This window comes from Tyto alba, unplaced genomic scaffold (genome assembly GCF_018691265.1).
Source record: "Tyto alba isolate M040663 unplaced genomic scaffold, T.alba_DEE_v4.0 Super-Scaffold_33, whole genome shotgun sequence".
NCBI lineage: Eukaryota > Metazoa > Chordata > Aves > Strigiformes > Tytonidae > Tyto > Tyto alba.
This window is the reverse complement of record NW_024881308.1, coordinates 17,232,856-17,252,864: the sequence shown is the minus strand read 5'-3', so window position 1 is coordinate 17,252,864 and position 20,009 is coordinate 17,232,856. Positions and strand designations below refer to the sequence as shown.

At 61.3% G+C, this 20,009-nt stretch overlaps 1 protein-coding gene across 1 annotated transcript; it reads left to right on the top strand.

The window, feature by feature from the left end:
- The first annotated feature begins 3,416 nt into the window (after nucleotides 1–3,416).
- COMMD7 (COMM domain containing 7) lies at nucleotides 3,417–8,906 on the top strand. Its single transcript, XM_042801279.1, has 9 exons — nucleotides 3,417–3,552; nucleotides 4,719–4,772; nucleotides 4,875–4,977; nucleotides 6,491–6,547; nucleotides 6,627–6,664; nucleotides 7,239–7,329; nucleotides 7,453–7,502; nucleotides 7,995–8,043; nucleotides 8,541–8,906. The coding sequence occupies exons 1-9, from the start codon at nucleotides 3,421–3,423 to the stop codon at nucleotides 8,615–8,617; spliced, it is 651 nt and encodes a 216-aa protein (XP_042657213.1). The 5' UTR covers nucleotides 3,417–3,420; the 3' UTR covers nucleotides 8,618–8,906.
- Nucleotides 8,907–20,009: the final 11,103 nt, after the last annotated feature.

Below are 20,009 nucleotides of genomic sequence, written 5' to 3'. Positions count from 1 at the left end.
GGCATCAGGGGACAGGACGGTGACACCCCAGGATTTGATCTCTTGGGAATATACGATAAGGACCCTTCCCCAGATAACACCCTCCAACTGCTGAGGAAACTTTTCAAGTCTGACAGGTGAAATGAAGCTGAAAAATCCATCTGAAGTAGGGCACATGGATCCTCGGGTTCGGTTCATTTTGGAGTGCACCATTTTTAAAGCCCTATTTCCCTCCCCGTGTCCCCCTCCCCCATTGCTTTTGGCTGCTGCTTTTACTCCAGTATTTGTGGTGAACAAGAGCCCATATCTGTACCTGAACTGCTGTCCTCAGCTCTGATGAGTCCATCAGACATTTTCTGCATGAGAATGGCCTGGCAGAGGCACCCACGGAGCAGCCCTGGGGGCTCTGCCCGGGGCCCTGGGGACCATCGGCTGCCTGGCACCCCTGTAACTAACCCAGATTGTCACCCTGCAACCTTTCATTTAGATAAATCCTTTTCAAAAAGGAGCGCTGGCAGAACCCAGCCTGCCTTGCTGGCAGAACCGGCAGTGCCGTACCAGGGTTCCTTGCACTGGTGTGCCACGCCGCAGCCAAACCGGCATCCCAGGAGGTGGGACTGCCGAATTTCCTGGCGATTGTTTGAACAGGATGTTATGAGCACGTACGTACCTCAGCTGAGACTCTTCTTCTTGGATCCTGTCACTCAACTTTCCCCATGAATTTGGTTTGCTGCCTGGGAAATTGTTCAACTACGTTGGCTTCTCCCTCCCGCTGTACCTTCTGCATGCTCACACAAGCACACGTGCGTGCACCGAGACCATCCTTAATTAGTTTCTAAAGCATCACCCTAGAAAGACGGGGAAGTAAAGATCAGTTGCAGGCTGCTCCTGCACGGCAAATCCTGGCATACAAAGCAGACAGAAAATTGCCTCTTCCCTTGTCTCAGTTTTTTGGCCACACAGTACAGGTGAATGAATTTTGGTGGTTATGAAAATGTGCAATAATTAACTGCCATTATTAATTTACACACAGGAAAACTTACATAAAGCTGTATGTAACATTTTAAAGACAGAGAGGAATGTTGTGTTCACACGCACTGGCACCTCGTGCTACCCAGTCCATACATTTCCCTGAATTAGTTTTAGCTAAGGTTAACTGTTTTGGAGATACAAGCATATCCTGTGGTTTTAAACATGCCGATGTGGCCAGTTCACCACAGAACCTGATAAATTTTTCCAATGTGAAAAATCTGCACCTTCTTTTAAGGTGTCCTAAATATTTAGGGTCAAATCCCTCAAGCACCCTCGCATGTAATTTTTTCACCTCAACAATCCCTTTCATTCAAGGTACAGGGTTCCACCCTGTGTATATGAAATAACAGAAAATCTCCCAGCTGGGCTAGGTGGTAGAGGGAGAAGAAAACGAAGCATGAACGCTGTTTCCAGCCAGATCACCAGTAAATATCTCAACTCCTCATCATTAGTGGTACTTTGCTGCTTAACTCCTTGTTTATAAACCACTACTGGGATATCTTCCCAATGAAAGGCACTATAAAATTTCCTACACTCTCATTTGCAATTGAAAGTGTCAGTAATAAAACAGAAGCCTTGTGGGCTTGGGCAGTTTTACCTTCCACAAATGCTTTTTTACACTGTCTGTCCACCCAGTCCGCCTGGGCAGCCATGAACACCTTCCCAGATAAAACAGGTCAGGCACATTCACACCAATAGTGGAATAACTGCTGGAGACCTTAATTTCCTGCTCTTGAAAAGCTGCAAAATAGCAGCTTAAGGCCAGGGAGTCCTTAAGGATGTGATCAGCTCCATTGTCCTCTGTGGGAATACATCCAGTTTTAATATTTCCTGGATCAAGGCCTTCTCCCAAGCACAAACAGAAACAAGACCATGAAACAGAGGGTGAGAAGGCGATTTTACCACTCACCTGCCTTCCTCCGCATCTCTGAAATCAAGGAGACCTCCTGCTTAGAGGTTATGGCGAGAATCGGGTTGAACTCTCCCCGTGAAACCCTGACCCCTTCGACATGCGGGCACTTTCTGCCCATGGGCTGGCTCGGTCCGGAGCTGCCTCTGACTGACCCAGCACCCGTCCGTCCCATGGCGCCCGGCGTGGGACACGGGCTGCTCAGCCCTGGGGCCACCCGTCACTGTCACCCCGAGCCTGGGCCTCGCTCGGCAGCGGGCACAGCTGGAGCAGCAGCTGGAGGGGGAAAGTCACACACGTTTCGGGTCCCAAGTAGAATTTTCAAACGAAAGAAAAAACATTCATCCTATAGATTATGGTTTTTAAATGATTTATCTGAGGTTTGCGTACAGAAAAATGACTTAACACTGTTGAGCTGTCAGCCAGACCACCCCGCAGGTGAGGTTGGAGGCTCCGCGCAGAGGGTACCCACAGCTCTCCCCCGTTTTCCCCCTTTTGTAGTTTAGGCTCCACGCTCACCAGCAACCAGCCGTTTTACTTCTCACGGCAGTGATCAAGTGCATAAAATTAAACATGCGGCTAAGTATCTCTGGAGGAACGCAGAGTAAGCGTTTATCGGCAGGTAGCTGGGCTGCGGCTCGGATTTGGGGGGGTCTGGGTAGGAAAGCAAAAGGCCGCCCCAACCCTTCCCATTAGAAATAATCGTTCCGGATGAGTGATTAGGGGCGCGTGGAGGTAGGGGGGGGGGGGGGGGGAAGAGCCCGGCGGCGCTCCCCCCGCCTGCACAGGGGCCCCGCTGGCAGCCCCGGGGGGGACGAGCGGGCACACCGGGCTGCTGGCCACTCTGCCCCTGGGGGGGGGGGGGGGGGGGGGGGGGGCTGCCTCGGGGTGTGCTATGGCCCCCCCCGCCCCGTGCCTTCCTCGGGGTGCGCCGTGCCCCCCACCCGTGCCCTCCTCGGGGTGCGCCGTGGCCCCCCCCACCCCCGGTGCCCCCCTCGGGGTGCGCCGTGCCCCCCACCCGTGCCCTCCTCGGGGTGCGCCGTGCCCCCCGCCCCGGTGCCCCCCTCGGGGTGCGCCATGGCCCCCCCCCCGCCCCGGTGCCCCCCTCGGGGTGCGCCGTGCCCCCCCCCACCCGTGCCCTCCTCGGGGTGCGCCGTGCCCCCCACCCGTGCCCTCCTCGGGGTGCGCCATGGCCCCCCCCACCCCCGGTGCCCTCCTCGGGGTGCGCCGTGCCCCCCCGCCCCGGTGCCCCCCTCGGGGTGCGCCATGGCCCCCCCCCGGTGCCCCCCTCGGGGTGCGCCGTGCCCCCCACCCGTGCCCTCCTCGGGGTGCTCCGTGCCCCCCCGCCCCGGTGCCCCCCTCGGGGTGCGCCGTGCCCCCCACCCGTGCCCCCCTCGGGGTGCGCCGTGCCCCCCACCCGTGCCCCCCTCGGGGTGCTCCGTGCCCCCCCGCCCGGTGCCCCCCGCCGTCCCGCGCCCGTGCGGAAAGTGCTGCCGCCAATGCTCAGGCTGCGGCGGGCGGGGGCGGGCGGAGCCGCGGCCGCCGCCATGGGGCTGCTCAACTTCACCCGCGACCCGGTGCCGGAGGCGGTGAGCGGCGACATGCACAACCTCAACCAGCTCAGCGCCCAGGTGGGGCCGGGGGGGGGGCAGCCCCGGTACCGGGGACCCGCGGGGCCGCCGGCGCCCGGGCAGCCGCAGCCGGTCGGGGCGAGGCGCCGCCCCGGGGAGGTGGGGGGGGGCAACAGGCCTCCGAGCACCCCCGGGCCCCCCCGGCCCCGGCCCCAGGGTCCCGCCGCGGTTGGCGGTGACCGGGGAGGGGTTGCGGAGCGCGGCCGGGCAGCGCCGGGAGCTGGGTCCCCCGGGGGCTGCGGGCCAAGGGGCTCCCCCTGGGGGCTGCGGGCGAAGGGTCTGCCCCCCGAGGGCTGCGGGCCAAGGGGCTCCCCCCCGGGCCAAGGGGCTCCCCCCCGGGGGCTGCGGGCCAAGGGGCTCCCCCCGGGGGCTGCGGGCCAAGGGGCTCCCCCCCGGGCCAAGGGGCTCCCCCCCGGGGGCTGCGGCGGCCGCCCCGCCGCCCTCCCGTCCCGGGCACCGGGCGTGCGGCCGCGACTCGGCAGCCGGTTCGGCTTGTGCTGAAGCTCGTGGAAGGGCCGAGGCTGCTTTAGCGCAGGGGGCCGGGGGCCGGGGGTGACAGCCCGGTGCCGCCCCCCCTTCCACGGCTGGGGGTGAGGGGGGGACGGGACGAGCCGCTGCACCAGCAGCCCTGCCCACGCTCCCCGGTTCCCAGAAGGTCGAGGCCGGTGGTGTGGGCGGAGGAGGAGGGTGGGGGAGCTCTGCCCTGCAGGCACCTCCAGCCCTGCCAGCTGCCCGCTCAGAAAGCCGGAGGCAGCAACTAGACCTTTAACCAGTTCCTCTTTCCTGAGTTACTCTGGTTACCCCGTGGGGTTCGTGAAACATGAGCGTAGATGCTCGCATCTTTTCCCACTCCCGGTTTTCGGATTACACAGGATAGAACAGCAGCTTCTGATTAGCCACGAGTCACAAAAGCCCCGCGCAGTGCCAGCTACCAGCTGCACAAACTCTTTGAGAGTCTCTGAAAAGCAGCCATGAGCAAATCCCGTCCGTAGGCATCTTGCGGTGCCGAGCGCGGGGGTGCCTTACCGGCACGGGGGGGTCAGGCCCTGGGCCCAGCGTGCCGGCGGCAGGTGGAGCTGCGGTGTGGCGGTGATGGGGGTGGCGGAGTGCCGAGGAAGGAAGCGTGCTGGTGCCCGACGCCGTAACGCTGTCCTCTTTCTCCGCAGCAATTCTCAGCGCTGACCGAAGTGCTCTTCCGCTTTCTAACGGAGCCCAGGGAGGTGAGGCATGTGCGGAACTCCGAGGAGAAGGGTGTGAATGCAGCTCTCTGGTCGGGAAACATAAAGAGATAAGGTCGTGTCCCTGTTCTTTCTCTCGAGCAGGTAGAGAGGTTTCTGACTCAGCTCTCAGACTTTGCCACCATGAACAAAATCAGCTTGGGCCCCCTGAAAAACATTGTCAAAAGTTTTCTGCTGGTACCTAACGGTAAGTGATACATCTTCGGAACTTCAGTGCCCTTGGTTTGCAGAGTAAGTGCTAATGGTAGCTGATAAATGGCTTAGCGTTTAAGAATCAAAAGTTCTCCTGTTGACATACCCTCTCTGCACACACATTTCACAGGCTTAACTGAACTCACTTGAACATCTATGCATTAAACGCGAGCACAACACTGGGACGGTGCTTGGTTTAACTTGTACCTGTAAATCCATTTTGCCAGCCCAGCACAGCCTTACGTTGGCACTAAGTCTTCGCAGGAACTTCCATCCAAGTGAGCCAGTACTGTAATTCCTACAAGTACAAGCACTGTTTGGGACAGATAAGACAGCGTACGCACCCCTCTAGGGCCGGGCTGGAAACCAGTGTAGTTCTAGGCCGTGTAAAGGAAATGTCTGTCCTTGCAGCCTTGTTTTAGAGAAACACTTCTGTGTCCAGCAGTTTCTCATTCATAAATAGCGGGGAAGAGGAGCAGGGGGATTCCCCCTGAATACCCCAGACTCCAGTTCTTTATGAGATTACTCTGATGTTGTGGCTGCCGTTTGACATGATAATGCATCAAACACCTCCACTGCACGTTCATCCCATTGATCCTTCTCGTTATTAATAGTCCTGTTGCTATTATCCTTCAGTCCTGAGCTCCCCATAGCTTTCTTCACAGCAGTGAAACCGTGCGCAACTGTTTCCTGCATTTGGTCTAAACTTGTTCTCCTACTTCAAGCCGTTTCTTCTATCCAGGAGTAGCACTGAATAATTTCCTTTCCTACAGCTGTCTTGGGGGTATTTAGTGTGGAATCGGCACTTTCTCCCGTCCTGGTTCTGGCCTAGGTGCAGTCCATCTCATCGTTCCTGTTCGGGTGCACTGGCCCCCAGTCCCGCTGTGACTTGGCATTAGCTCTGGGACACCACAGACACCATTGGACCAGTTTACAGCAGATAACTTTGCCCGTGCGCTACACAGTCGGGAAGCCACGTGGGGCTGGCAGTCGCTTTGAATTTATGAGATTCCTGCTCTTGGCTTCAGAGAACAGAATCCTTGTAAACTTCCATGTGCTGCCTGTGCCCCAGAACAAAGGAGGCAGGCACAGCAGGGGAAAGTGTTATATGCACACGTTCACACCCATAATCCAAAACACAGCAGGTAGGTCAAATTAGTAGCCTGCCAGCCTTAACAGTTCTCCTTTAACAAGCAAAGCTTCTATAGGAGAGAAAGCAGCAACTTCAAAACACAACCGCTGCCGCTGTTCCCATGGATACCCGCAATGAAATCTCTGCCTCTCCCCGGCGCTCCCATCGCCCGGACTTTTAAAGCACTGGGCATCCGCAGAGACCCCGGCAGGCACAACTCTATTTCCTACCTTGAGGAGCTGTGGTTTGTTTCAAAACACAGTCCAGGGACCGAGGCTTTCTATCGCGGAGTCTCCGTCCCTGCATTTATTTGACTCGGTGAAGATTGGTTTGACTCAGTAAAAAGTGATTTTTCTTCCTTGCATTGTTTATTCAGGTGCCCTGAAGAGGAATTTGTCTTCTGAACAAGTCAGAGCAGATTTTATTGCTCTAGGTAGGTCACCTGACTTTCACTAAATAAAAGATAATTAATATTTATCACATATAGTAATCTCATATGGTTTCTCCCACAGGCCTCAGCGAGGAGAAAGCCAGTTATTTTGCAGAACAGGTATTAATATATTTTTGCTTGTTTCTAAGCTAACAAAATGACAGTCTTTGAGTGGGAACTTGTAAAACCTCGCTGTGCTACCGAGATGTGTCAGCGTTTTGGGTATTTTCTTCAAAACCAGCTCAGAATTTTGAACCAAAGATCCTCAGATAACTGATAAGGAACACTTAGTCTAATGATACGTCTGGTTTGCTGTGGCCTCTACCTCATCAGTTTCGTGATTCCTGCACTTGTGTGGCTTTCATTTGATTGTTTTCCTGCTTTGCACGCTTTGAGCCCCGAGGTCATGCAGTTACACGAACACATGACTTTTTGTGCAGATATTGTTACACTGAACCACTGTTAAAACAAAACCAGTGAGTTTCATTTACAGAACTGACAAGGCAGGGGGAAATCCTAGCAGGACTCAAACATCTTTGAAAGCCCTCCCGAGCACGTTCGTTTGCCGCTTCGCACACCTCCACTTTGGGCTTCTGCCATCAGTCTGCCTCGTTCCTGACTTATGTTGAAATTTCAGGTAACGTAAATAGAGGCCTCTCTGAATTGATTGCTCGTGTATCTCTTGCCCTTGCAGTGGAAGGTGAACTCCCCCACCCTGACGCGCCTGGCTGTTGGTCAGACGCTGATGATTAACCAGCTGATAGATATGGAGTGGAAGTTTGGAGGTAATAGAGCTAAAACCTAAACTGAGTGGGTTGGGAAACCCGGCAGCAGCTCTCAGCTAAATAACTTTTTGTTTCACAGTTTAGCTAATAAATTATCTCCCTTCTCTTCTTTCTGACTCACAGTGACTGCTGGGAGCAGCGAACTGGAAAAAGTGGGAAGTATCTTCTTACAGGTAAATCTCCTACATCAGCGAGTTCAGGTTGTAGTGCAGTTAAGGAACAAGCTGCAACCAGGCACGTGGGAAGTGCTGGCTGTGAGAGGAACGAGAGGAAAGCCAGATCTCACAGGGACGAGCTCTGCAACAGGGCGTCTGCTTCAGTCTCCGGCGCGCAGCTGCCAGCAGATAGCCGGCACGCCGCTCGGTGTTTCTCTCCTGAAGACATCACGTATCACAAAAGTGTAGCCCACTCTTCAGAGCTGTTCAGAAAGCTCAGTCTAGCAAAGGTCACGCTGTCTTGGGGAGGGAGGGGAAATGTGATCATTTGTGAGGACTTCCAGAGATCCTCCTAATGCCTGAGGAATCTATTCCTGCAGCGAGGCTTCCCAAGAAGCCCGTCAGATATGCGTGTGCTTTGCAGCAGGCCCCTGTACTTGTGGCTTTTCATGGTGCTCAGAACACAGGTCTCTCTGAATTAATAAACCTCTGCTTTTTCTTCCCCCCAAGCTGAAGCTGGTGATTAAAAAAGGGAGCCAAATGGAAAACATATATATAGGTGAGTTAACAGTTCTGGAAAAGAAGCAAGCATTTGAGTACACGAAATCCCCTGGGGGTTGCTGGAGGTGGGGAAGCTTTGGGCAGGGACCCCAGCAAGGGTCCCTGCGAGCTGATGGGTGCTGGGGCTGCTCCTGCCCTGGCCTCCCCCCGCCGCAGTCACCCTGGCAGTATTTAGGAGCGCTGACTGTCGGGCAGCCTTCACATCTTTGCATAAGTAACTGCAGATACGCCAGGGAGCCGTGAGAAGCAGTCAGAGCAGCACGGCAGACAAAGAAAGGAAACAATTCCCAAGCGCCGGTTGCTGTTAGGAGAATCCCAGCCCAGCACCCCGCGCAGCGTAAGGAAACTGCTGCCGAGAGTCGCGGTGCCCAGCCCTGCCCAGCTTAGGTGAACGCCAGTTGCTCTGTGGTAGCACCAGGACGGCTCTTCCAGTATTGGAAGCGTGACTGACATCTAGGACTAGATGCCTCTTTTTTTTTTTTTTTTTTTCTGCAGAGTTAACTTTGCCCCAGTTCTACAGTTTTCTGCATGAAATGGAGCGGGTCAAAGCCAGTCTGGAAAGCTTCAGCTGAAACTGCGCGGGCCTGAACCGACGTCTGTCCAGGCTGCTGAATTTCTCCTTGTGGGCCTGCGGCTCTGCTCTAACGCTCTGACCAGCAACGACAAGGCTGCGCAGCGAGCAGCGGTGGCATGGCCCAGAAGGACCCATCAGTCCTTCAGATCCTGAAACTTCAGCAGGTGTTACGAAACAGCTACAAGTCCACTCATCTTTTTTGTTAATACTGTTGTGAAAAATTGTAGTCAGAAATATTTGGATACCTGTATTAAAATAGCAAAGAAATAAACCCATTCCCATCCTGCTCCATTTGTATCAGAATTTGATTTTGTGAGAAAAAGAGAAATGGAAGCAAAGGATCCATTTCAAACTTAGAAGAATTAAGCAGAGAGGAGAAGGGAGGCAAGGAGAGCCTCTAACCTGGTGAATCACTTAGTGCTCCTGTCCAAGCCTCTCGCTCTTCTCGTATGGAGAAACGGATTGATTACACCCTTCCCAATCATGCCTCATTATGGAAAAGGGTCTCTGTGGCAGAGGATTTTAAATCTTAAACAACTAAACATCTGCCTCCATGCACGGGGGAACACCATCTCGGGGGGTGACTAGGTAAGCAGTTTGCGTGCCGGGGCTGTAGCGAGCGGCTCTGACCGGCAGTTCCGTGACTCCAGGGCTGGATCCAGCCCCTGTCCTGGTGGACGTACGCCCAGACCCTGGGATGCGCCAGCAGCTCGGCTCTCGCCGGTCGTGGCGGTGAGGGTGAGCTCTTTGGCAGGCAGCAGAGGGGTGCCCCCGACCCGGCACGGGGGCAGGGGAGGATGTTGTGTTCACCGAGGTTCCTCCCGTGGCCAGAGTGTTTAATTGTCCAGCGCCTCTTGGCAGCCTGAGCTCACTCCGCCCTCCTCCCACAGCCCAGAGCTGCACGGCGCTCCCTCTTCCAGCGCTGGGACTTGCCGAGGCACCTCCGTGTCCCTGGCACACTCGGCGGTCACAGCAGGGGGAATAAACTGCAGCATGGGGGAAGATTCTGGGAAGCTACTCTCCATTTCCAGCCTACACCTGGAGTAACTCCCTGTCCCGTGTCATCCTGCGAGCTGCTGCGGGACGAGCAGCGCCGCGGCTCCCTGTGCCTGCATCTGCTTCCAGCTAAAGCCGTGCACAAAAGGCAGGTTCTGGGAGCAAGGTGCCACGAAGCTCCCCGCAAGCCACAGCTTTCCAGCTTGTGGAGAAAAGGGCGTTTTCTGCGCTGCATTTTGTGGGGTCCTGCAGGAGTGACTAGAACCGATAACGAGCGTCGGCTGAACTGTGTGTTTGCGAAACGGATCGGGGAATCCTGCTGGCAAACCTGGGGACAGTATTTGCATATTTATTTTCCCACGTATCAGGCCATTCACAAGCTTCGTCACATGATTAAGGTAAAAATAAACAACAATTAAAAAATCCTCTGAAATAACACCCCACAGAATATTTCATCTCCTTTTGGGTGGCAGGAAAAACTATTTCAGGGAGGAACAGAAGGTCTGAAGGGCTGCTTTCTCAAGACAAAAGGAATTTTTTTGCTTTACATTTTTCTGCTGCCTGTTCCTATTATTTCTCCTCGCCCTCCTGATGCCAGGGCGGCACCACTCGACCCTATCCGGTTACCGCGGGAGGTGGCCCACGGCGATGCCGGCGAAGATGCCAGGCCCAGCTGTGGGTCAGGAATCAGCCACACACCCCCCCCACACACACACACACTCCTCCTCCCCCCTGCCCAGCTGGGATTGAGCCGCTCAGGGCTGACGCACACCGCGGCCCGCTGACCCCAAGCGCGGGGGTCACCTCCCCGCTGCTCTGCCGTCCCCACGGGCACCTCTGAGCAGCGGCACTGGAACATACTGCCACCGCAGGACCTCGGTGCCGCCCCCCCCGGCGCCCCCCGGGACCCCGGTACAGCCCTTGCACCCCGTGCACTTGGCTGAGCGGGAGCCGAGCCGGCAGCCCCGGCGGGGAAGGGAACCGGCTCCGGCAGCCCCGGCACGGGGCGATGCCAACCGCGGCAGAACCGCGGCGCCCAGGGGAAACGCAGCACCACAGCCCGTGCCTTTCCTGCGCAGCGTGGGGGGTGTGTGTGTGTGTGTGTGTGTCCCCAGCTCCCCGGCTTCACCACCAGCACGTTGGGGGGATGGCGAACGCCCAAAGCCCCGTGCCGGGACTCGGCAGGCGGCGAGCACAGCCCGGTGCAGCCGCGGGGAAGGTCGAGCAGGGACCGAGCCGCAGCGGGGAGGGAAGGGGCTGCTGTGGTGCCCGTTTTGCCCAGATTTCCGGGCGGCCCCGCGGCGCTCGGCGCACGCGGCCTCTTCCGCCTGCCCGTCAAGCCCAGCCAGGCGAGAGCTAATCTCCGCGGGACAGCGGGCGCAGGGGAAACAGGGGCCTCTTGCCAGCTTGGGGTGAAGCTAACCGTGCTCCTCCAGCGGTTTGTCTCCCCCAGGGCTTTCTCGGCCCATTTCCTCTGGGGGCAGCCGTGCCACAGCCCCCCTCGTTCCTGCCCAGGCTCCTGCTGAGGGGGTGGGAGTGTGGGGGGGGGGGGGGACACGTGGGCTCTCCCAGCTGCAGCATGGCCCTGAGCGGGGGCAGCCGCGGCACAGTTACCTCCCCTGCATCCTCAGATGCTCGTGCAGCCCCGCTCACCGCAGTGGGGACCCTCTGCCACCTTGGGGACCGCCTTATTGCACCCCGGGCCACCAGGCAGCCTCTCCTGAGCCTGGGGGAGATGGCAGAGTGGTCCCCAGGAGCCAGGCTGCAACGTGTCCCGTGCCCCCAGGCATCCCACACGCTGATCCCTGCCAGCTCCTGCCAAGCCGCAGGGAGACAGGGGCTGCGCTCGCGGGGTCTGTCACTTCCCTGCATGGATTCCCTGCCATTGTGGTGCTCAGCCATGCCAGATGCTAACGACCGAGGGAGCCACGATGTTTTCGGATGCAGCATCTTGTCCCCACTAGAAAGGCCGATGCCGCTCCCTTCACGTGTGAAGGAGCCCTCTGATCCCCGAGAACAAAAGCCTCGGCAGCGCCCGCCGCCCTCCCCCTGCTCGGAGGTGGCAGAGCAGACACAGGCTCCGCTTCCGCTCCCGCCTGCGACCCCGCGGGCCGGCGGGGAAGGAAGGAACCGGGGCTCGCTGCCGGCTCTGCCTGACCTTGAGCAGGTCGCATGGGAACAGGCAGAGCTCCCGTGGGGAAACCCCCCCCCCCCGCTTTCACAGTCCTGGACGGGAGCTGCTCCATGCCGAGGGCTTTGAAAGCTCAGTCTTTATCCCCGTCCCAGCTTTCCTGTTTGCAAAATAGGGCAGCAAATCTCAGGGTTGGCCAGGAGCTGGGAGTGAGCCACGGCAGGTGAGAGGGGCTGGGGAGAAGAACCAGCAGGCAACGGCCCCCCAGCACCACGCAAAGCCTGCAGCCTGCCGTGAGAGGAAAGGGAACGGAAAAGGTGCTGCCTCCATGATGGCGTTAATCCTGCACAGAGCAGCGTGGCCGATGAAGCCAGTCCCGCCCCTCCTCACCCCATGCCTTTCCCCTCCCTAATTCCTTCAGGTTTTGGGGTGATGCAGCACCCAGGATGTCACCCAGAAAAAAAAAAAAAAAAACAACTGCAAACTGCAGCTCCCCAGATTGCTTTGTCTGCCTGGGAACAGCCGACCCCAGCACACGGGGGGGCCCCAGGGCAGTGCCATCACCCTGTGGTGCCACACGAGTCCCTGGGGACAGGGACCCGCAGGGGGACGTGGGGCTACCTGGGGCTCCCACAGCGATGCTGGGGGTGGGGGGGGGCCCAGCCTCTGCTTCCCTTACTGGGAGCCATGCTCCCCAGGAACCTCGGCCCAGGACAGGCTGCACCCACCCTGCTCGGGACAGGCATCCCACCCTGCCTGCGAAACTGAGCTGCTGCCTCCCTTTCTCGCAGGAGTTCGGGGGAGAAAAAAAACTGGTGGTGTCCAAGGCAATGGAAATATTCCTAGCATGTCCTCTTCTCCTCAGCCTTGCCATCTCTCTAGGCACTTCTTTGTCCAGGCACACTGGGAACAATTGGGGTTGCTCAGCCAGACCGCAGGCTGTCGATCAGCAGAGCGAATGAATGCTCAGGCATAAGGAACCCATCTTCTCCCGCTGCACGGGGAGGTGGCCACCAGAAACAGGGCCTGTGGCACAACAGCACAGGCAGCAAACAATTCCCGGGTGCTGGCGCCAGTACCAGCCCCGAGCAGGACAGTGGGAGCTCACCGGCGCATCTGAGAATCAGCAAACTGGGAGGGGATCTCCGGGCTTCCCCAGACCCCGCTGTGGGGCTGGGGGGTGACACAAGGCAGGTGCCCCGACAGCCGGTGCCGAGGTCCCCGGGTGCACCCGCATTGCCAGCCCGGGACCGAGGGCTTCCCTCGCAGGCTCAGCTTCGTTACCAGCACCCGGAGCCCTCCACGACACCCCGAGTGGCTGCAGGCCCGTGCATGGGGGGGGGGGGGGGGAACGCCCCGCCAGCCCCCCGCCCGGACAGCCCCGCTGCCATTTCCCAGCGCACAGCTCCATTTCATAGGGCCACCCTGTCCCAGGGGCATCGCTGCCACAGCGCAGCCGCTAACGAGGTTATCCCCGACTGCCACCGAGCTCGCCATGGAAAAAAGGGGGAAAGCGGGGTTAACCCTTGTGCTGCTGACAGCACCGGGGAATATCTTTGTTTCAGCGCGTGCTCTTAACGAGTCCCAGCGGTGATCGGCTGCTGCGGAACACCAGGCGAGGAGCCCCCGGTGCCATCCCCACGCCTGCGCCACAGCATCCCCCCCCCCCCGAGCATCCCTCACATCCAGAACAGCGGTGCTGAGCCCCGGGGCCGGGTTTTGGGACAGCAGCCCAAGGAAGGACCTCACATGTCCTTCCTCATCGGCAGCCAAGCCCGAACCCTTCCCTGTGCCGTGCTGCAGGCCAGCGGGTGGGCTGGGGGACGCGGCCAGCCCACGGAGAGGAGCCGGTGCTTGACCAACGTCGCCGGGAGCGTTGCTCCCCACGGGCACCACGGCACTGCGTGAAAAAACGGGGGCTGCAAGCGAGGTGAAGGGCCCCTCCCTTACCGGGACCCCACTTCACACCACCGCCGGGGCGGGGGGCTGTCCCCATGCATTCACCCCACGGCTCCTGGGGGGGGGGTGTTAGGGGGGGTGGGCGCGGGGAGCACCAGCCGGGGCATCTCCGTTCTCGCGGCGGGGCAGGGTTTGGGGTCCCAAGGCAGGTGTCGTCCCGCGCCCCCCCCCCCCCCCCCCCCGTTTCCTCCGTCCATCCCATCGTCGCTGAGCCCGGGCAAACTCACGGCACCGCGGGGAGCCGGGCGCGGCCCCCCCGTTCTCCCCCCCCCCGCGCTGCGCTGCGCGGCGCGGAGCAGCAGAGGGCGCCAGAGCACCGCGTAGCGCAGCGGCTCCGCGCCCCCCCCCGCCCCCCGGCATCGCGCCCTCCCTCCCCCCATCCCGCTTCTCTCCTCCCCCCACCCAGCACCCTCCATCCCCCTGCCCCAACTACCCGGCCCCCCCCCCCCCCCAGCAGCACCATCTCCCCGCCGGTCCCCACAAGCGCTTGCCCAGCCGGGAGCCCAGGAGCCACCCCGGGCCCCCACCCCGAAGCCGAATGTCACCCCCAGACCCCGACTGGCCTGGCCATCCTGCCCCGGATCCCCCCCCCCCCCCGCAGTGCTGTCCCCACAGCAGTGACAGCCGTGAGTACCAGCACCCGCTGCCCCGAGCTGGGGGCTGGAGCCGTGTCACCGCAGCGAACACCCCCCCCACACTTTCCAGATTTATTCAAAATGCAATAACGCCGAAAACCAGCTGTCCCCGTTCCCTGCCGCCACCCGGGGACGGTGCCTGAGCACGCCCCGTCCCACCCCACGCACCCCTCGAGCTGCCGGGTCGGGGCACTTCATCCATTGGCTTGGCTTTGCGAAGAGCAGAATAATAAAAATAATAGGAAGGAACATTGCCTCGCTGGGGGCCACCTCACGGCATCTGGTTACCCAGCCAGGCAGGCTGGTATTTTTAGCTTCCACTACTGAGGAACTGGCTCTGCGTGTGTATATATATATACACACATACATAAAAGTTACCAACCCACCATCTATGTGGGACACCAGCGGGTGCCCGGGCCCCCAGCTGCGAGTGGCCTCTGCAGGGCCAGGCCCCGAGGACGGGAGCAGGGCTGCGGGACAAGGGGGGGGCCGGGTGCCTGCGGGATGCTGGACCCTTCGCCACCACCCTTGGTGCAGAGCGGGGACCCCCAGGCTCAGGCAGAGCCCCAAGGGCTGCCCGGCCAAGGTGTCTCTGCGTGGGGAGGGACACAGGCCCCCGGGACCGGAGCCCCTCGCGCAGGGCTGTGGGTGCAGAGCGGCTTTGGCAGAGCAGGTTAAAGAGAGGGGGAGCACGCGCCTTTCCACCAGCTTTTCTACCTGATCCGGCTCACATATAAGTGAATTCTGAGCACACAATGCAGTTATTGAATAAAATTATGCTTTTTTTAGTACTTGTATGCATGTCATTTTTAAGGCTCTGCCTAAAAACCAACCTCACAGCCAGGAGCAGAGAGATCAGAGGGAAGAGCCAGGCCAAGCCCAGACCCCACACTGGACTCAGCGCTGCGAGACGCATGGATGCGAGCACAGCACCGACACCAAGAACAGCTCACGGGTTCCACATCCATCCCTCGCAGGGGACAAGCCCATCACGCCTTCCACCCCGAGGAAGGAGGAAGAAGCACTCCTGTCTGGGGCTGCCTCTCCTCTCCCTGTCGCCATCACCCGCAAGGACGAGTCCCGCCTTCCCCTCCGCCATCTCGCTCGCCCTCCAGGCAGCGAAGCCGAGGCGCTGCCAGCTCCATCTGCACCACGCAGCGAGCACCGGGCCAAGGGGCAGGACCCAGCAATCACGTTTTCTTGGAGCGCATCGTGCTCCCTCCTTGCTGAGGGTGTTAGAGACGGGTGGCTGTAATAACGGTGCCGTAACTGCAGCTCACTCACCGCCACCTCCCAGCCCACTGGGTGCTCGTGCTCCAGCTCTGCCTCCAGCTCCAGCCTCACCCCCCCCTCAGGCCGTTCCCTGCCATGATGGGCCCCTCTTTCCAGCCTGCTTTATAGCCTCCTGCTCCAGCCCAGGTGCCCGCAGTCCCTAATCCCTCCCACCCAAGGGCTCCCCCATTAACGCTTCTCCCTCTGGCAGCTGGTTTGCCTTTTATCTATTACTCTCCTCCCAGCAGGACTCCTGTGAGCTGGGGGCACAAAACCCCCCCAAACAGAGGACCTGCTGCCCTGTGAGAGACAGCATCGCCTAAACATGGCGCAGCACAAAGGGCTTGCGGAGCTGTTATTGCTGCTGATCCCTGCGCCGCTACCCCAGCGCTGCCTGGAGCGGAGGCTGCCCTTGTAGCCGGCATTCTGCAAACAGCCCTCCCCAGGGCCCCCCCGAAGGGCCGGGGGCGCAGCTCCCCGCTCCCGGCCGTGGCAGACCGGCCGGCAGGCAGCAGGTACTCTCCTCTGTCACCAAAGGCGGCTGCGGCGGTGCCATCTGTTCGGCAGGCGCAGCCCCGTGCCACGCTGTGCTGCAGGAGCGACGCCAAAGTGCGCGGACCCTGCTGGGCCACCCGCACGGGAACCGGGCTCTGAGCGCGCTGACCGATGCGACTTCCAGCCCTGGGGAAAAGACGAGGGCAGGATGGCAGCGGGTGGGGCTGGGGGGGGGGCAGCTGGGGGCGGGGGGGTTCCGGGGCTCCGGTGGGGGCAGTTCCCCAGCCCACCCATGGCTCGGGAAGGTGGGTACCTTGTGGGGTGCCAGAGGCAACCGAAACCCCAGCTGCGTCCCAGCGAGGACACAGCAGTCGCAGGGCTGGAGCGGCGCTGGGAAGCCTCACGCCAGGCTCCGTCCCGCTCCGCTTGCTCGTGAGTGAAAGGATTTGTCAACATGGAGCTGATGAGTCCCACGGGATGGCCAGCTTGCCCGCCTACCAGCACCTCCTGCCGCAGGCACCGGAGAGCAGGCTGGCCCCCAGCAGCCAACTGCGCCAGAGGGTCTGCACCCTCTGTCCCACCAAACACCCCGGTGTGGGGTCCCCAACTCCGCCGCCCGGCAGCTCCGGGGGTGCTGACCCCATAAGGTGTTTCTGCAAGATGCTCAGTGTAACCCAGGCAGTGCTTGGCACACGGAGCAGCCACACGCCGCGGAGAGAGGAATATTCTTTCACTGGGAGAACAAGAAGAGCCCTTTGATGGCTGCCTTGTCCCTTGTAAACACCAACTTTGAGAGCATCAAATTACAGCCGCTGCAGCGGTTCCAAACAAGATGGTAATCAGGAGTGCGGGAGGCACTGTGCCTGCACCGCGGGCGCTGCAGGGCAGCGGGGGGCACTGGGGGCCCGGCCCAGTGGCACCACTGAGGCCGTGACACTCGCTCCTGCGCTGCAGGACTGCTGGGGCCCAGTGCGAGTGACGGTCCTGTGGCCACCCCAAACCCCACACGGCCCTGGGGGTGCGGGAGCTGCCTGGCCCTGGCAGGACCATTGCTTGCGCATCCCTGGGTGCCGGGGTGCAGGCGCAGAGGAGGGACCTGGTGGGCACAGGGCATCCGTGGCAGGGAAAGGATTGCAGTTGGGCTGCAGCCCGGTCCGCTGCAGCCCTCGGCAGGCATGGGTGTGTGGCGTGGATGGCTCCCACGGTGAGGGCTGGGGTGGACCAAGCCCCCGTGGGGACTTGGTGGTGCTGCTGCTGCCCTCCCTCCCAGCATTGCGGCCTGGGGATGTGCGGTCCGGGCATCCCGGGGGGATGCAGGCTCCCCACAGTCTGAGGGATGCAGGGTACCCACAGCCTGGGGGGTGCGTGGTACCCACAGTCTGGGGGATGTGCTGTCCCTGCAGCCTGGGGGATGCAGGGTCCCCACAGCCCGGGGGGTGCGGGGTACCCACAGCCTGGGGGATGCAGGGTCCCCACAGCCCGGGGGGTGCGGGGTCCCCACAGCCCGGGGGGTGCGGGGTACCCACAGTCTGGGGGATGCGCTGTCCCTGCAGTCTGGGGGATGCAGGGTCCCCACAGCCCGGGGGGTGCGGGATCCCCACAGCCCGGGGGGTGCGGGGTACCCACAGTCTGGGGGATGTGCTGTCCCTGCGGTCTGGGGGATGCAGGGTCCCCAGCCCCCAGTGCTGCGGGGCCCAGCCTGCAGCCCGTGTGCTGCACAGAGCCCGGACCCCGCGGCCGGCAGATCTGGGGGCAGCTGCCTGCAATGCGGGGCTCCCCCCTCACCTCTGCCCCGCGGCCCCCGGGCAGCCGCCCCCCCGCCCCGGCAGCGGGCAGGGACCCGGCGATTCCCCCGGGCAGCCCCGCACGGAACGGGGCGGGGGGTGCCCCGTCCTGCCGCCCCTTTCCCCCTCCCCGCGGCGGGGAGCTGCGTGTCCCCCCTTTCCCAACCCCCCCCCCCCCCAGCCCCGGGGCCTCCGCGCTCGGCCGGGCCGTGCCGGCGGGGACACGCAGGACCGCGGCTGCGGCTCCACGCCGGCCCCAGCTGCCCACGCTGCGGCAGCTGGCGGGGTGGGCGGGCGGCGGATCAGCTGCGCGCTGAGGCCGGGGATCAGCTGCGCCCCGCTCCGCGCATCTCCGCGCCGGCTGGGCCCCCCCGGGGAGGGGCGGCAGCCCCGGCCCCACGGCCCCCGCCGGGCCCCCCCCCTCCCGCCCTACCTGCCCGCCGCCCCGCCCGGCCCTCCCCGGGGCCGCTGGCTGCCGCCCAGCCCGGAGCTTCCCTCCTCCTCCTCATCCTCCTCATCCTCCTCCTCCTCCTCCCGCTCCTGCGGGCGCTGGCAGCGGCGCGCACAGCCCTGTCTAATCTCGTGGGTATAAAATCCACGCTGCGGCTTTTGCCGTGGCGGAGACCGAGCGGTTCCCGGGCTGCGAGCCCGCCGGCCGGCCGGGGGGCCCGGGGGGAGCGGGATGCTCCTCTCCGGCGGTGATTATCCGCCCCCCCCCGCACACTGCAGCCATAGCAACAGCGATGGGCTGTCCCAGCCCGAGTCTGCAGTGCAATAAAAGGAGAGAGGGACGCAGGGAAAGAAAGAGCCGCTCGTTGCACTGGGCAATCTCCTACGGGGTTGGCACAAACAAACAGCAACTGGAAGCAACTGGAGCCAATCCCCCCAGCTCCCTTTGTAATGCTTTCTGACACAGATTCCCTCTCCATGGCTGACTTTGCAAGTTTCCCCATCCTCTCCCCTCTCCGCACGGCTTCTTTTCATGCGACTAAATTATACACGAGAGGAGGGACAGGCTGGAAATCCTAGTGAAAAAATAAAAATGTGCAGGTTTGTGCAGGCGGCTGCAGCCTGGCTGCCTCCAGGACTCCTCCTGCGAGCGAACAGGGACAGGACCTGGTCCCGGGTCAGTAGCATTAAAGCCCATGGATTTTGAAACCACCAAGAAAGAAGCTTTTCCTGCAGAGAGGAGAGCAGCGGCGTGCAGACCCGGGCTGTGCCTGCGGCGAGCCTGCGGTGGGTGCCGGGACCGCGGCCCCTCCACGAGCGGCGGCGGCTGCCCCAGCACGCAGCACCCCTGGGGATGGAAGACGATGCATTCGCTTCCCCCGAGAAACGTCTTGTTTAGGGGCCAGTAAAAAATATGCAAATCTGGCAGGGCTGGGCCTCTAAGGCAGCCTTCCTCCCCCCATCGCTGTGGTCGGGTGGGAGCGAGCTGAGCCCCGAGCAGCAGAGGGAAGGGAAAGGCAGGGCCGGAGGGAGCACGGGGGCGGCTGGGGAGGCTGTAGGCTGAGATTTGGGATGCCACGGAACAGGACGGGGAGATATGCGTGGGATAGCGGCTCCTCCAGGCAGCGGGCATGTGGAGAAGGCTCCTGTTCCCTGCAAGCCCGGGTGGGTGGAGCGTGCTGTCACTTTTTGGTGCTGGGCAAGCCCGGCATCGCTGTCGCAGAATTGCTGCCTGTGCTCTGATGAGTCAGTAACAGCGCTGCCACGTTTTCCTCCTACCAGGCAGCGTCCCGTTGCGGGTCGGTCATGCTCCGCACCGGGATGCTCCCGCACACGCGGTGCTGGTTCAGCCCCGGAGCCGCGTGGGTGGGTGAAGCTCCAGCAGCGACTCCCTGGGGAAGCCCCTCGGAGCGAAGGGCTGCGCAGGGGCGAGGACACTGACCTGCAACTCGGGCGCGATGCGGAGCGCCGGGCTCAGGCGGTGATCCCGCGGGACACGGGCATGTTCCTGTGCCTGCGTCCCACCTCCTCTGCCAGACAATGAAACACTGCCCTCCTTCCCAAGTCACAGCAGAACAAATAAAGCAAGCGCCATATGGTGCCAAGACGCGTTGGAAATGGGGCCAAGCCCAGAAGGTTGGGGAGATGGCAAGGCTCCCTCCCCACGCC